Source organism: Curcuma longa, chromosome 1, assembly GCF_044706935.1.
Source record: "Curcuma longa cultivar G26 ecotype Majalengka, Jawa Barat chromosome 1, ITB_CL_G26_1.1, whole genome shotgun sequence".
NCBI classification, from domain to species: Eukaryota; Viridiplantae; Streptophyta; class Magnoliopsida; order Zingiberales; family Zingiberaceae; genus Curcuma; species Curcuma longa.
In genome coordinates this window covers 21,234,671-21,252,637 of record NC_133861.1, presented here as the reverse complement: position 1 = coordinate 21,252,637, position 17,967 = coordinate 21,234,671, and the positions used below count along the sequence as shown (strand labels likewise).

The window sequence follows — 17,967 nt, the reverse complement described above, 5'->3', positions numbered from 1 at the left end:
CTTGTTCACTAAATATTCACATTGTAACAATTACATTTCGTATTACAATAACATATCCCGATCAATTCAAATTTTAAGTGAGAAATTTAGATAAAACATTGTAATAATAAAAATATTTAAGGATAATTGAGTAATTATATACGATTGAACAGTAGTATAGAGTGTTCTTTTATTAAAAAAATCAAACATTCTTTCAATATATTTAAAAATAATCCTTTAATATGTATTTTTTTTTAAATTTTGGCTATAGAATACCATCTAACTCTTTTGCACATAACATCTTTCAATTGTAAAAATGATAATATTAATATCCTACTAGTGCAATAATAAAGCACTTAGAATAATAATAAAAAAGATAAGATTCCACTTCTAATGGAATGAATATTTTAATAGTCAATTTGTAAATGTATATAAATTATATTTTAGATTTATTAGATAGACAAATTAGGAGGAAAAAATTAATTGGACAAACGAACACTTAAATTATTTTAAAAAATGATGATATTAGATATATTGAACATCGGTTGTTACAATGATAATATGAATTATGAAAGTATTCATAATACATTAAAAAACCTTCTATACCCTCATTTCTTTCATTGGAAGACCATTAAATAATTTTTAAAAGATTTAGAGGCGTTAGGGAAATTAGTAAATCAAAGTAACGTGCAGTTGTTAGAGCAACTGCAACGCCCCGTTAATGGGCGTTAAAACAGTGCTCTCCATATGATGTGGAGGAGAGAGGGTGGACGTGGAGGAGAGATAGAAGAGCAAAGTTTGAACGGCGGCGTTAATAGGTCAGAAGTGGGTCTCACAGATTTTTTTATTATTTTTTTATGTGTTATAACGGGGCAGCATTGCAGATGCTCTTAGGATTAAGGAGACTTCTTTATAATTTTTTTATTACTGAAAGGAAGAAAATGGATCATCAAAATAAATCAAAACACAGATGGATCAGAAAACACCTACCTATCTCACCCGATCACAGCGCTCTCCTCCTTGCTGGCGGCGCCGCCGTCCTCATCGCTCACCTCCGCTGCGGCTTTTTCTTGCTTCCGATCGAACTCCTCTATCAGATCCCGGTTTACGTTTTCCTCCGGTTCCCATGTTTCCTCCTCCATGTCGACCCACTTCACCAGGTACTCCCACCCTTCCCCCTCCGTCGCCTTCCGCCGCCCTACCACCGCCTCCGCCACCCCGTATTCCAGCCCCGCCTCGTAGTCCGCAACCAAGTCCTCCGCGACCCATGCCGCCCGGACCCACTCCCTCTCGCCGCCTTCCCTCCACTCCACTAGGTACTCTCTGCGCTTGCCCTCCCCCCGCCCTTCGATGATCCTCCCCACCTCCGCCCACTCGTACACCGCCGCCTCCACTTCCGTCGCTGCCGCTTCCAGCCCCACTCGCCGCCCGATCGCCGCAGGCGGCGTGGCCGCGAGAACCTCCCGCGCCAGCTCCAGCGGGGTCCGCCCCCTCCCGTCTAACGCCTCCGGATCTGCTCCCGCCAGTAGCAACGCCCGCGCCGCCGCTGGCTGTCCGTACCCAGCCGCGATGTGGAGCGGGGTCAATCCCCCGCCGGCACGCTCCGCCCGGTTCACGTCGGCCCCGGCCTCCGCGAGCAAGCGGATGCACTCTTCCGACCCCAGGCCCGCCACGAAGTGAAGCGCGGTGCGGCCGTCGGAGTCCTCGGCGTCAGGGTCGCGCGAGGAGCCGGGGTCGGAGAGGAGGGCGGAAAGGGCCGCGGCGTCGGCCTTCTTCGCGGCGTTCCACCACGGGGTTTCGTACTCGGCGACCACGTCGGCGGCGACGGCAGAGGAGGGAACCCAGGAAGGATCGTGGCCGTCCTTCCACTCGATGAGATACTCGACGGCGGTTTGGGTGGAGACGGAGCCGTCGTCCGCGAAGAGGGGAAAGCGGACGGTGCGGCTGCCGACGATCCGGTTGACCTCTCCGTAGTCCTCTTCGCCCAGCGGTTGCACAGAAGGAGGCGAGTGGTCCTGGGAGGCGGAGAGGCGGAGTCGGTGTTGGCGGCGGAGGGGGAGGAAGGAGATGGGGGCTGGCGCGAGGGAGGAGAGAGGAAGAGGAAGGGGAAGGGTAACGCGGAGGGGCTTTAAACGGGAGAGAGATGGGTTTATGAGCAGAGCCTCCATCGCTGCTATGGCTGCTGCTGCCGGCCACTGGTTTGTTGGGGCGAAGAGGATAAGGCGAAATGGGAGAGACGAGGATAACGGTAACAAGATGGGCCGGGCCGGGCCGGGCCGGACTGGGCCATCGGTTCAATCTATTTCTTCATGATGCCTCTAACTTCATCAAATTTGAAGTAAATAAAAAAAATCAAAGTGAAAAGCTACCGTAATATTTGCCCAAATGACAGACCGCGTAATATCGTCACATCTATAACACTATCGATTCTTTCTCCACTCCTCGGAACGATCCGAAGATGGGATCACTGCGGCTTGAAGAAGCGGAGGTCGATCCCCGCCTTCACCAAGTTCCAGACGCCCCCAGTCACCAAGATCATGCTCAGAGCAATCCCCACGCTCCCCAGCGCCCAGTTGATGTACCAGATGGCGCTGTATCGCTCCGGCTTCTTGACGATCAGCCACATGAAGCAGGGGAATGCGAATGTGACGGGCAGCGCGAGGCCTCCGATGAGTCCGGCGAGGTCGGACAGGAAGGGGAAGGCCACCGCAATGAAGAAGTTCACGCCGGCGAAGAAGGCGCGGAAGGAGGCGCGGAGCCACCACGGGCACCGGCGGTTGTTGCGGTTGGTGTAGCCGGACTCCATGCTGTCGAAGACGGGCATGGCGTAGATCTGGAAGGTGCTGAGGCTGTTGATGATGACCAGGAGCGTGGTGAGCCCCAGCAGGGCCCGGGAGGTGTCGGCGCCGTGAAAGGCGTTTAGGGCAGTCAAGATCCCACTCGCAGGTATCTGTCAACAAAAGCAATACTTAGTTTTCCCCTTTTCTAGAGATCTAATTGGATTATTATTTATCATGGAGTTCAACAAAATCAAACAAATCAGATCGATTTAGCCATTCGGGATTTAACAAATGAAAAATTAATCTTGCTCCTATGCAGATTAGATGTTCTTCTTACCATGTTTCCGTAAGCGTAGAAACCACCAATTGCGATGGGGTACAAGCAGAGCGCTATGATCACATAAGCCACCCTCACTCCCCTCCACATCGGAATATGTGAAGGATGCTTCAGACTCGATGGCATCGTGCCCTGAACAAAAAGAAGAAGCAACATTTTTATATCAATCCGTGAACACCAACACATATTGCAACAACATATCATAGATTCAAGCATACAATCACCTGAATCTCCAACACAAGATTGTGCCCTCTGAATGCAAAAGCAATGATACCGAGAGCATTAAGGACGCCGAGCACTCTGTCGACCTGACTGCCTTTCACTGGGTCATAGGAGACTCCCGCGAGGCTGCCTTTGGCCACAGAGATGACCCAGATCAAGGTGCAGTAAGAGACAGCAGTGACGGAGCCAATGAGGGAGATTCCAGCGATGGAGTTGAGATTGGGGAGCTGAGACAGGACGACTGCCAGGCAGGTGAAGACCAGGTACCATTGAATGGGCGTAAGCGGGCTAGAGTCGCAGGTCGGACCACAGACAATGTTGAAGAAGCCCCTCAGGCTGCCTCCTCCCACAATGATGAGGGCAGTGCAAGTCCCAGCTGATAGGTACAGGATTGGACCCACAACTAGCCAGTTACCCAGGTTTGCACCTGATGAATGAAACCATAAACTCTGATGAATTTTAAGCATGTGTATGTCATTAGCATCCATTTAGTTTAATCATAAAGGTTATGCAATGATAATTAAGGATTGTGAGAGGTTGGTATGTGGAGGAACAAATAAGAAGTAAACAATCATTAATGCAGTTTAACATATTGTATTTGTTGTTTGATTGATTTCAGAGAAACTCATGATTTCTGAATAATGTTTACTAATTCTTTCAAGTGTGAATCATTTGGAGGCTCACCAAAGGTTGCTTTTGCTAATTCCAGGTATCTGCTGTAGCGGGTTCCAGGGACAGATTCATGGAGTTGGACAAGCATCCAGAGGGTGTAAAGCTGCCAAATATATGCCATGGTCAAGCACAAAATTCCCCACGTCCTGGAAAACACAGTGGAAATCTAATGGTTAGCTTTCATTTCCTGGATTTTTTTTTTTTATGCTTGTTCTGATTTGTGAACCCTGAAGCCTAATTTTGTTTAAAAGAAAATACTAAAACAAGGTCGGAATTCATATGCTTCAACAACAGACTGGTCTGGCTTCCAGGTAACTTTTGAAAATGCTGCCTGTGTTTGAACAAGTTTTTCTTTTTCCCAGGTGTTTGTCATAATTGTTTTTAAAGGATTCAATCTTTCCACTGTAGTTGAACAATTATTACTTGAAAATCTCAATTATAACAGAGGAACATTGTTTGCAGAACCAGAATTTAGTTCAGTATCAAATTCATGCTAAGTGAGTAAGTTTGGTTCAGCATCTAGTTCATGCTAAATGGAATCGCAGGAACACACATCCCAGCCTAGTTAATTTCTCACTTTGCCTCGTAAGTAGATAATTTAGTAAACTGGAGGTAGCATAGTGGAACATAAAATTTTGACAAGAAAGTGAAAAAACAATGGATTTTCAGGGAACAAAGGAAATTAACATTAAATTGTGATGCTAAACAAGTATTAAGCAGCACATAAACTCTAATATTTTTTAGTTTCCACTATACTTGAGTTTCTAAGTTACACATGCAAGAAAATGGCCTTGACCAGCAAAGTTTCAAGCTTATTTGAGTTTCTAATATGGATTGAGATCTAAAGCTAGTTGGATTGCATATAATAAATCCTGTCAATCAGTTGCTTATGACCAGGAAACCTGTGTCTATGTTTCTTGCATAGCCCATTTTAAATTCTTTTTTAGTTTGTTTTTGTCAGAAAAATCAACACCTATGTTAGTGCTGTTGACGCAGAGCAGAGAAGGTGTTCGAGGAAATACCAGCCGAGGTAGGTGAAGGCGACCGGCAAGATGAGGGCCTGGAAGCCGATCCCGGAGGTGAGGGTGTGGAAGGCGGAGTAGTAGGCGTTGCCGTTCCTCGACTCCGTGATGGGGAGCCACGCATCCTGGGGGTCGAGCTTCGTCAGGTGGCCGATCTCCTCCAGGTACCCGCGCATGCTGACCACGGCCTTCCGCATGGGGCTGGCCAGCGGCGTGCGCATGAAGCGGCCGGGCGTCCTCGGCGTGCGCGGCGTCGCTGTCCGCGGGGTGGCCGACCGTGGGGTCGACGAGGGCAGCAGGGGCGACCGCGTGAGCGACGGCGAGTGGAGTTGAGATGGAGGAGCGGAGACCGGCGGCCGAGAATGAGCTGCCTTCGCCGCCGCCGATTCCGGAGGCGGCGTCGGGGGGATGGAATGCAGCTCCGTCACCTCGTCCTCCATGGCTCGGGCCGCCTACGCTACTACCCTCTGCCTCCTCAGTCAAACACAAGGCAAGCTGTGCTGTGCGGGGAGCCCAGTGGGGGAGACGAAGCCGAGGCCACCAACCATTTGTAGCAGCGCAAAGCGGGGGATGGGCCATGCAATCGACGCCTCGCTTGACTACGCCTCCCAGCTTAGCCACGTGGAGGTGGAGCTGGGTGGGTGGGACAACCTCTTGACCTTCAGGTCCAAATCCAAACGGGAGTAAATTAATTCAGAGGATCAACAAACGAGGGCGATTGGGTTGGTGGAGCGTTTGACGCAAATGTGAAACCAGATAGATGTTCAGAGGATAACGGTTTGACTATGTGGGCGTGCTTGCGATCAAGTGGGGCTGCAGTTGTGGGCCATGGCGGGACCGCATGATTCCCCCAAGTCAACACGAGTTTCCATCGGCAAGAAGCTTTGCTCGGTAGATATTGAGTTTGGCTCAAAGTATAGTTTGTTTTTCTTGTGTTGTTTAGAGTACAAGTCCAGAAAAGTTGCTATCGCACTAGTTGAATTTGCCTGCAGTTGCTGGTGGTCGACCGAGGGCCCCGAGTCAAACGGCTGCATTAGAAAATTTAGCCGGTTTGATGACTTAGGAGGACACAGGATATTTTATTTTATTTTCTTCTTCTTTTTAGAAGAAAAGAAGATATTTGAGAGGCGCAGCATACTGGAATTTTATTTGTGTACCTTAAAAGAAAAAAGAAAAACAAGGGTTATTTCTAAAATTATTGTGAACCATGTTTAACAAATTTATCACAGAATTTAATATTTAATAATTGATGTGTAAGTTGTAACAAATCTATCGAGTAATGTTCCGTCCCAGTCAACAACAACTTAACAAAATATGGTTCTGTTCTCAGTCAGCAAATTAACAAGATCGATCAAAAAGCAAGCCGAGTGAATCAAGTTTGTAAGTGGGATTCTATCTTTCTCTTAAAACAGTCCCATGGCACGGCGGGATCGAAAATGCAAGTAAGTCATCATTTTTTGAAATCGATCTTTGAATTATTATGTCAATAATATCATACGTTTGTGGTACAGGACATTTCTTATTTATAACAAACAAGAACATTTGGTTGTTCTAGTCCAATCTATTTTTTTTTTAAGTTTTAATTAGATTTATTATATATATATTTTTTTTTAGTTAGTCCATCCCTTCTTCTCCACTCAAAGCTTAAAATAAAATAAAATACAATAAAATGAATTACAAATGTCATTTTCTCTTTACAGTTGTTTGTTACAACAATTATAAAAAAGGAAACAGAAAAACAAAACAAAACAAAATAAAATGAATTACAAAAGTCACTTTCTCTTCACAATTATAAAAAAGGAAACAGAAAACAAAATAAAATAAAATACAACAAAACGAATTGCAAAAGTCACTCTCTCTCTCTGCTTTCTTTTGTTTGCTATAGAGTCCTTAGAATTGACTCACAAATACAACGCCATTTGCCTAGGAGTCATATGTGAATGCCCCCTCGAAGCCTTCGTTATAAAGCTTTTGTCATTTTCTAGAATCTTCGAGTTCTTTATTAATCCATTATCACTGATCGATTGACTTTATAATAAAAGCATTTTGTTATTGATATTTCAATTTAAATAGACTATCTATCACTCAAATTTCATCCAACTCTAAGATTGAGTTTCATTATCCCGCCAAGAAAGTCATGCTTTTAAGATTTTCTAGTACAATTTAAACTTGATTTATCAAATTTTTCAATGCCTACCGATCATTTCTCATAGACTTTATCATCTAGTATTAGTCATCTTTAATTTATTAGGACTTCCAATTATTTAGTCTTAATTAATCTTTATGTGTTAAAATTCAATCACTTATCAAGCATCCTTCCTCGTTAATCTGTTTAGATTTCCATTACTTATGAAACATTAATTCAGTCTTCCTCGATCTTGATCTATCAAAATTTTTACCACCTACTTAAGTAGCAAAGATTGGAACCGCCAACCTAGCGGTCCCCCCATCCCAGGCCCCACCAGTATGAGGGGGAATAAATCACGGTGAATGCGGGGCCAGCCACGACATAGTGGTGAAGGGCAATTTGCACGGCAGTGATTGATGTTATCGCAAGTGCTACCGTGGACCTTCGAACCGCCTACCTCAAGCTGCAAGCTTCCATGTCGTGACCAACTGAGCCCGCCCGTGAGGGCCTTTTACCACCTACTTAAGCATTTATACTTCTTGAGTTGTTTAGATTTTCACTTCCAACTCTTTATTGAACTTAAATCATTTGGAATAAATGTTAAGTATTCATTTGACTCACATGTATTATCCAAACATATTTATAAAAATAAATATCAAATGAGTTTGGACATTCAGCATGTCAAATAATTTATCATCCAACAACATTATCTATCTGCACACTTAGCATGTCAAATAATTTATCATCCAACAACATTATCTATCTGCACACTTAGCATGTCAAATAATTTATCATCCAACAACATTATCTATCTGCACATTTATTAAAGTATCAGCCCCTATGATAAGAGATGAGACAGACTTCCTAAATAAGAAGGGTTTAAATTTGACCTAAGACATATTACATAAAAACTTATAATATTAGACCGTCCGTTAAGATCCATCTACACTTTTTTGATTTATCTTGTTTGTCGGTGCTTAGATTAAAAAAAAATTATTAAAGTATCATCATGCTTACGTTGATATGAGATCACATAGTCTTATCTCAATCTTGAAATTGCGATCCAGAAGTTTCACCACACCGTACCTTATTGCCTAATATATTAAGATTTAATAACTGATATTATACAAGCATATCGCATAATATAATAATAAAATTATTATTAAGTAAAATATTCATATAATTTTATCGTTAATTTTAAATTTAGTTATTTTTCATTTTTTATCGTAATTATTTGGATCAAGGTCGTTTTAATTAGAATTTGTATGTAAGAGACAAATTGAAAGATGAAACAAATTTGACAATTAAAAAAAATAAAGGGAGTTATTGGACAATAAAGTAGGTTGCGTGAGAATCTTATCTCCTTAATGGCTTTATTGCTTTCCCATTTTCATACTAAAAGATAATAGTGATTTTTGCCTTTTAATATTCTCCAAGTTTGACTTCAAAAATGACGTGCAATTGACTCAAGAAAGAGAACACGTTATCCATCCACTAACTAACATTTAATGAATGAAAAAGGACAATGTGAATTAGACTCATTTGTCAACGAATTAGACTCTAATCCAAGTTGATCACATTTAAATTGATCGGATGAGATTTTGATATTTAATTAATATATTAATTTATCAAGTAAAACGTTAAATAAGTTGAGATTAAATTGACAGATCAAAATAACATTTAAATCTACAGTAAATTAATTGATTGATGAATAAGATTAATCAATTAATAGGTAAAAATTAATTCCGACCTAAAAACTATCAAACAAAGATTTTGAAGAGATTTTAGGAGCTTTGAGAATTAAATGTTGTTACATTTTTAGATTAATAAGCGGCATTCCAAAACTACCAACAACAATCAAAGCGAAACTTTGATCTTATAAAGTTGTTTTGCTTTCATTTGTAATTATCATTTTATTTCGTTATTGTATTGCTGTGAAAAAGGTATAAGAGACTTTTCTGCTTTTAGAAAGTATTCGAGAAGTAAAAGTATTAATGGTAAAACTAGACCTTGAAGGTAATCGTCTTAGAAGGTAATAAATCAAGTAAAATCAACCGTGTTAATATGTGATCTTGTTTTGTTAGCATCGAATTTGTTTTAAGTTTTCGTTGCGCATTCAAATGACGAATACAAAATCAAAAAAAATTAAAATTATTCACTCCTTCTATCTGGTACGGATTTTAACATTTATAACTTAAAAATAGAATAGAACAAAGAAAGAATAACAGAATTTTTTTTAATCATTCTCAAGTCACATGTCTACGAGGAAGAGAATTGATAATCATTTACAATTTTTTCCTTTTTGCTAAACAAGAAATATTTTTGTCTATCTGGAGTTCTCTACAAATCTCTTATTTTCGAACCTCTTCCCTTCCCTCGACTAATTCAATTTCTTCGGCTAGGATTTGACTCGTCAAACCATTTGATCCCTCTCATATAGTCCAATCCATCCATCTCGCATTGATTATCTATCACCTTTAAACCAATTTGGATATCTCAACCTATACAAATTAAATTCACTCTGACCAATTCAATTCACTTGATCGATTTATGCAATTAAAGTTTCGTGAGACCGATCATGTGGGCCAGGTGGTGATTGATTTCATCTTTTATTAAAATATAATCAAAGTTGTTTCATATGGCACATTCTACTAGTCTAATCTCATGGATCTACTACATTTTTTTTTGATCCATTTGATTTTTTAAAAATGTAATATATCAAATAATATAATAAAAAAATTATAAATGATCATTTAAATATTTTGCGTCTTAAAGTTTTGGCAGCACAAGTATTTAACAAAAATTTTACAATCAAAATGTTTAATTTTTTTTTCAACAGATAACATAACATATCTATTTGATCTTTCTTATAACATAGTTGATTAGAGATAAATTTTAATCAATGGTAACTTTAAAAACTTCTTTCTATAGATATAACTGCAATTGTTATAGTTAATAACTTTTATTGGCAACGTAAGCATTTAGATAATAATCATCAATTTTTTTAATTATTCAACAAATCGCTACGACGTATCGGCATTGTATTTTTTTGTTTAATAACTTGTGATTTATAGGGATCCACAAAAATTTTTAGATCCTGCTTGAATAATTATGTTACCTAAAATTAAAAAATAAAATAAAACTAATTTTTTAGACTTATAATATTTGTTTTTGATCCCCTAATTAGTTGGGCTTAGGAAGAGGCCTCTTGGGCCTCGTCTCATATGGTACATTCTAGTACTCTTTCCTCATGATTTGTCAAACTCCTTAAACCTACTAGATGTACCAATATAAATTCTTTGATATTTATATATGATTGATCGGATACTTGATAAGAAGTAAAAAGTTCAAGTGAGATCGCAATTGATTAGACACTTGCAATTATAAAGACAGAGAATTTTCAAGAGAAAAGTCCAAATGAGTATGGTTGATTAAACACTTAGTGATTACAAATGATGAAAGTCCAAGTGAATCATGGTTGATCAGAATCGGTTAAGAATTGATCGAACACTTGACATGTGAATAAAAGGCATTACAAGTTGGGGAGGACTTACTGTTAGACAAGTATGAAAAGTCCTAACAGGTTACAAAAGATCAAAAGGTGAGTGTGGAAGACCAAATAGATCAAAAAAGATTAGATGTTTATAACAGGAGAAGTCTTAGCAGATCAAAGGTGATCGGATACTGGGCGTGTAAAGTCTCCACAAATCAGTGTCGACGAAATGTTAGGTAAAAGAAATTCTAATAGGTTGAGGTCAATTGAATATCAAACAACATGAGAATTCAGCTTTGATAAAACTGAAACAAGAGAATATCAATCAATTAATAGGGTAAATCAATCAACCAATGGACTCTAAATTCCAAAATTAGAGTTTGAGGTGTTCTTAGAATTTGTTATAGTAATTTCGAGATTTATTACATTAACTTCGAGGTTTACAACATTAATGAACAGCACATTCAATTGATGAATGTGGGGCAATAATATCATAGTTTGTAAGATTACGATTCTATGCAAGATCTATTTGATGTCAAAATTAGAGCAGTCGAAATTAGGTCATAGAATCATACGATCCCACTAAAAATTCTTAAAATTTAATTTAATATTTGATAGGAGGATCAAATCGACCAATGAACACTAAATCAATTTGATATTTAATTAATTTTTTAAAAATAAATTAAATCAAATCAATAATATTATTATTAATGATATTAATGACAATAATAGATTAATAATATATATAATAAATAAATATAATTTATTTATAATTTTTAAAATTTATATATATTTTAATGAAATAATTTGATTGGAGTTTGAGAAAACATATTTAAACTAACTTATTTAAGTTAGAAGTTAATTAAATTAATTGACTAAAGTTTTAAATAAAATTCTAAAGTTTTTGTTTCATTGTGTCAATACTTTAACTGATCACTGTGCTTATGCTCTCACCTGCACCCTTATCGTCATTGCTCCCCTCAAGCCCTCACCCGCGCTTGCGCCATTGCTGCCAACCACCGATCGTGGCTTCCCATCATGAGCAATCCCATCGGCCGTCGGAGATTGTCCCTACCGCGAGAAACTAGCAGCTAAGGCATCCTCTTCGTAAGCCTTTGCAAACTACTAGCATCACCTCCTTCGCTGTCGCTGCCCATCGACGAGGACATTGTTACTGGACGAGACATTGTCCATGGTTTCATCAATGAGGATAATCGTTTGCAACTTAAGAGAATACCAATTCCCATTGATTTTATACGATTCCAATTGTATTGTTCTAATTCTATTGTAAAATCTGATCCCCAACTAATCCGAATCGATTTAGGGTTTCTGGATCATACGATCCTACGATCCGAATCGTGATTTTACAAACCATGAGTACTACTAGATGATTGTAGCAAATAGAATGTTTGAAATCGATTGTTCAACTCAACTGTTCACTAGCAATCTACTGTCAAGGTTTAACAACAGACTATTGTCATTGTTCACACATACAAAAGGTCAGCAGTCGATTGATGGCAGTTAAATTGTATGGAAAGAGTCGTTCTACAAGTGCAACGGTTAGAGTTGCTCAATTGACAAAAATTGATAGTTGACTGATAGATGAAAATTAGTCCCACAACAACCCTATAAAAGAGGGTTTCGAGATGATTTGAAGCAATCGATTCTTAAGAGGTTCAACGAAGCACCCAAGTAAATTAAAGTTCTCACTTGCAAAATATTTTTCTTGTAATTGTCTTTGATCTTCACTTTGTTGTTGTATTATTTGTAAGAATAGCTTGTAAGAAACTTTTCTACCTCCAGAAAGTGTTCAAGAGGAAAAGGTTACTAGTAATGGTAGTTCGCTAGAAATAGATCTTGGAATAGTAACTTTGGAAGATTGTAAAACAAGTAAAATATTAATGTTATGTTTATGACATTGAATTTGTTTGGAGTTTTTGTTGTGCATTCAAATCAAGTCAACATGAATCGAAGAGCTATTCATCCCCTCTAGCTCGTTTGAGTCCTAACAAGCACAGTTATCTTTCTTCTTATCGACAGAGACCTTCCAAAAGTAGAGAAACATCTTACAAGCAAAATACAAAAATATAAATGAAAATAAATACAATGTAAAAAAATAATTTATACAAGAAATCTTTGCTTTAAATTGCTCATATTGTAGTAGCTTTGAATTGTCTCTAAAAGGTCTAGAATGCAATACATTTCCCCTCAAAACCTTCAAGAAATGATGTTGAAATCCTTCATGAAAATCCTCTTTTATAGGATTCAGGTTGGGATCCTGAATCTCATCAATCAATTGCTCTACACTTGCACTTAAAAACAGCTCTTTCCAACTTGATATTGACTACAACAGTCAATTGCTAGCTCCCATCAATCGATTGGTCTACCTGAACGACTCTTTCCAACTCGGTATTGACCACAATAATCGACTGTTTTTCATCATCAATCGACTGTTATCATATCAATCGATTGATATATAACAAAACCCAACTAATCTTAAGGGTGACTAATCCGACTTCACAGAAATTTTTCATCGACTATCAAGGTAAATCAAAAAGTACTATAGTGGGCGGTCCAACAGTCTAGTGTTCTTACGTCAACCACTTACTAAGAGAAATTCATATGTTAATTCATCAAAATTAGGGCTCTATCTTTAAATATTAAAAAAGAAGAAGATATATATCCTACCACTACATCATTACTCCCAGATTATATTCTTTTTTCATTCATATATAATCGTATCATCTACATCGTCTTTAGTAATAGAAATAAAAATTATATATATTTTTTGTTCGACGAGCCAGTCATCTTCGACAAGAATGGAGACTAATTAAGACTTAATCAGCTACGAGAGAAACTCAATTTTATGATCGACTAATCATCAACTCATGAGCCTTCTCAACCTCTCCAACGTCGTCGACGGCGAGTCGCCTAGTTGGGCCACCACTTGCTCCATGAAAGCGGCATCGCAGGTCAGCGTGATCGGCCGGCCGCCGGCCGGCATCCCAAACTCCTCCTCTGACAACCTGAAGAGCTCCACAAAGACACTGGTCTTCAAGTAGGCGACCGGCACCACGAAGCGCCGACCCTCTCGCGTGTACACCGCGAAGTGGCCTTTGGGAGCCAGTTGCGTTGCTGCTGCCCGCGCCTTCTGCTCCGCCATCGATGGATCGGAAGGAGAAGGAGGAGGTGGAGATGTCGCCGCTGAGGAGAAGCAAATGGAGGGACTTGGCCGGTTTTAAATAGCGAATGGAGGAGCAAGTAGAGATTTGGGTATGTTGGCGAGGAGAGGAGGCATGTGCAAGACTTTAAGGCATTTCTTGAATTTTAAAATTTATATATAGAAGCACATTTAAAGTTGTCTCCCAATGGAAAGTCAATTAGGACAAAAAAAAATTATGAAGTATTAAAAAAATGTCTTTTTAATGAATTATTAAAAAAAACAATTCACTTTCAAAATGGTTTGTCATAAATACTTGCAAATCATTTATTGCATTCTTATCTTACTGTGAAAAAAGAAATAGAGATTGATACAAATCTATACGGCAAATTAATTTTTTTAAAAAATAAGATATAATAAAAATATTATATTTTTAATCAAAATGTTTTTTTAATTTATTTTATACTTTAATTTTGAACTTGATGCACTTTACTAAATTATTGAACTTAAACACTATTTTTTTAAAAAAAATCAGTATATGACTATTTTTCTTTAGATTTTAAATATGAATATATAAATACGTACTGTGGGAACCCAATAATATACTTAAATTGATCGAATAATTATTTTGAATTGTAATTGGGATCAAATATTTGTATGAGTTATACAATTTACATTGTTTTTTTGAAAAAACATTAAAAGAAAAAGTAATTAAAAATAACATATGGGTAAAGTGATATAAAATGTAACATAAATTTTTAAAAATATTATATGAATTGTAAAAATAAGCTAAAAATAGTCATATAATAATATTGATATGATTCTACTTTATATTCCTCCTGGAGATCTCTTCGATCGACAAGCCTCCCTCCCGTCTTCTATTTCTGTTTCAATTAGATCAACTAAGTCACATCTCTTCGAAAAAAATGAATTCATCATCTCAACGATCCCTTAGAACTGATCCCACGAGTACGAGAGGCCGCCTTGACTCGATCAGCACTTGGATGGCAGCTACAATTGCAAAGCAAAACCAATATATAAATAGATTAAGAACAAGTGAGTGATGGGCAATGACAGAGACAATGCTTGTCCTCTCCATATATAATTCCTTTTGCACAATTCGATAATTAATTATTATCCCTCACTACTGTTCACTCCGTCTCAAGGATAACGTACAATGGCTCGCACCAGTTCAGCACTCCTATTGGAAAACGATCGATCGCTAGCTGCAATCAGCTGTATAACACTTCAAAAACAAACAAACAAATCAATTAAGAGCTCCAAACGTATATCTTTAATTTCTCAATTAATCTCCAGCATCATCTCAATTCTCATGGACACAGAATTTCCACAACGACGCCCTCAGGCCAGCTCTCGCTGCGTCGGTGGCAATGATGGCATATATATATACTGTTTTAATTTCACGCATCCTAATGAAATTAATTAAGAGCATTTTCTTATATATATATATATATTTATTTATTTTCATTATTCATAATTTAAATATATAGAGGTAAAACATTTCTAGGGAAAATTATTAACGTTTTTTCTCTTTAGTTTTTTCTATCAAATTAACGACAAAAATGTCGCTGAAGTTTTTTTTTCTTCTTACACGTGAAAGTAAACAGAAGGCCCCGTCCATGGGCCGCCAGCCCATGAACCTTTTGATTTCCACAATTTGCTTAAATTGGAAATAGAGACACCGGGAGGCAAAAGAACGGGAAGCGACGGGACTCGAAGGATTCGCAGAGATGGACGGTAAAAGAGAGGAACGGAAAGCGCCGGCGATGAAGAGGCGCCACGGCTCCACCGCCTTCTTCCTGGCGTTGGATTACGCCTTCCTCCTTATCTTCTTCTGCTTCCTCTTCTACCTCCTCCTCCAGATCTGGCCCAGATCTGCGCTCGCGTCTGCTGATTGATCTACATTTTTTGTCGATCGCCAACGTGATGCATTCTTCGGCTTCCATCGGTAAAATCCTGAAGGTCGGGATCAGAGTCAAGGATTCTATCACAATCTGATTGTAAGTTTCTGTTCGTTTAAGGTGTCAGAGCCGAATTCGTAGCTCCAGTCTGGTTTTCGGCGTGACGATTTCTTTGTTTCACGCATTTGATCCGTGATTTCCTAAATGCCACTTCTGTAATCTGCTTCCCTTACTTAAACATAGCACGTAAATTGTTGCGAGCCGTGGCTTTCCTTTTTCTCAATCGAATCGAGTATCAGTGGATTGCTCAGATTTCGTTTTCTGCGTGTTCTATGGACATATTGAGGTTCAATCTTGCTTCTAACGTTTGGCAGAAAAGATGGCTGGCCACTGTTTGATTCTGTTTCAATTTTTTTGTAAATGACCTGTTTGAACAAATGCCTGACTGGGCTACTTCATCTTATCGAATCATCCCATTGTCTTCTTAACAATATTTCTTGACTGCCTGATACGTAACTCACTTGTCTTTATCGTTATGGTTAGTCTTTGTTTTCCTTCTGTTTTTCCACTGCTCCATCACACCTTTTTTACGTAGCCTTTAGAATTGAAGGATCATAAAGATTGAAGATGCACACAGCTTGATTGAGAAACATATTAGATTCTTCACATACATCTTTTTTTATCATTGGATTTTCATAAATTCTTTTTATCGCTGATCTCATGGTACACGCTCTAATAAAAAAAAATCAAAGTATATGATCTTAAAAATCTCAGATGAACAAGTACAATGTAACCAAGGATGGATATCAGCAGTAGACATGATTTCTTTGTAGAAATTCTGCCTGCCTTTATAGAGCAACTGCCCATTCCTTCCTTGCTAATTCAAATCTCTTTGCTATCATCATTGATGCCCCTCCACTAGCCATCATCTTTTTTTCTACAGAACTCTTATTATCTCGATCTTCAGTGCTGCTTATCATGCCTCTCCGCTTTAGTCATCAAATCCAAAAATCTCGCCCTCTTTTTCAACTCTATCCATATTTTTTTAATCTCTCTTGTGATGATGGTTGAATTAGTTAGAGGGGTAATAGCACTTAACCTACATATTACGATTTTTTACTTGATTTGGAACTCTAATTTAGACTTCATAATCTATAGTAAGTCATTCACGAATACTAATTAGTTCTCTCCTTTTCAAATTCTTTTAGAGGTGTAAAAATCTCTTACGAGAATCTTCCTGTAAGAATGATAACAAGTGAAAACTTGGAAGATTAAGGCTATAAATACAACAAGAGAAAGCTCAAGAGACAAAAAGCTAAACATAAAATGTTAACCTTTGCAATGTCCTTCTTTTATAGTCTCTAAGTTGTTGTTCGCTTCACTTTTCTATTCTATAGAAGACTAATAACGGATTTTTACATGGTTCAACAGTCGTCAAGCTTCTACATTAGGGTTATGACTTGTTAGACGAGTCACTTCTTGTATTCACTAAAGTTTTTTTTAGGTAAGAAGTTTTTCTCGTTATTCTAATTTATTCAAACCCTAAAAGGCACTTTAGTTTAGAACAAAATTACTCAAACTCATGGTGCTTTGAAAAACTCTTTTAATGCGTCGTGATCAACTGTAGTTTTTCGATTTATTTCCTTATAGATGGTCGTGGGATCGACCATGTGAAACCGCTAAGGTGGCATATTCCACCTTTTACAGAAGAAAAATTCCTTCAAAAAAAGTTAGGCCCATTTTTTTAAAATATAAATTAAAAATTAAATTTATCAAAGATGAATAATATAATAACTATTTATTTTAATACTATATTTTAAACTTATAATACTATTAAATTACTACTCCCGAAGGACAACAATTGTCAGCCAACAAGCGGCCAGCACAATCCAACATAGTTGGAAGTGCTGTCTTTTATTAATGTTATCATGAAGCGCAGAAACTGAATCGTTCCGAAGAAGAAACGATAATATTAATTAATTGGAAATAAGTGAAAGTTTTTGTATTAATTTGGGGGAGGTGCATACGTAATTGGATGCCTCAACCTTGCTGCCAACCAGACCCAACCCATCTCGTTTATATTTTGTAATGTAAGCCATTACTTTCAGAATTTCGCTCATAAATCATTAATTATTCAATATAATATTGCAAATTAAAATAAAATTTGAGAATGAAAATAAATCTTAAATTTTCTTCCAAGGAAATCCAAAATAAATTAGATGGAAATAATTAAATGAGATAAAGATTTCATG

The 17,967-nt window shown here is 38.1% G+C and overlaps 2 protein-coding genes across 2 annotated transcripts; both read right to left on the bottom strand.

The window, feature by feature from the left end:
* Positions 1-869: 869 nt before the first annotated feature.
* On the bottom strand, positions 870-2,231 carry LOC141828271 (putative signal recognition particle 43 kDa protein, chloroplastic). Its single transcript, XM_074715671.1, has one exon. It carries the CDS (start codon positions 2,145-2,147, stop codon positions 975-977), a length of 1,173 nt encoding a protein of 390 aa, XP_074571772.1. The 5' UTR covers positions 2,148-2,231; the 3' UTR covers positions 870-974.
* A 106-nt stretch (positions 2,232-2,337) lies between these two features.
* Positions 2,338-5,523, bottom strand: LOC141828261 (lysine histidine transporter-like 8). The gene is made up of 5 exons (XM_074715663.1): positions 5,013-5,523; positions 4,003-4,136; positions 3,321-3,745; positions 3,097-3,228; positions 2,338-2,929 (listed from the first exon to the last, which is right to left on the bottom strand). Exons 1-5 carry the CDS (start codon positions 5,450-5,452, stop codon positions 2,444-2,446), a joined length of 1,617 nt encoding a protein of 538 aa, XP_074571764.1. The 5' UTR covers positions 5,453-5,523; the 3' UTR covers positions 2,338-2,443.
* Positions 5,524-17,967: the final 12,444 nt, after the last annotated feature.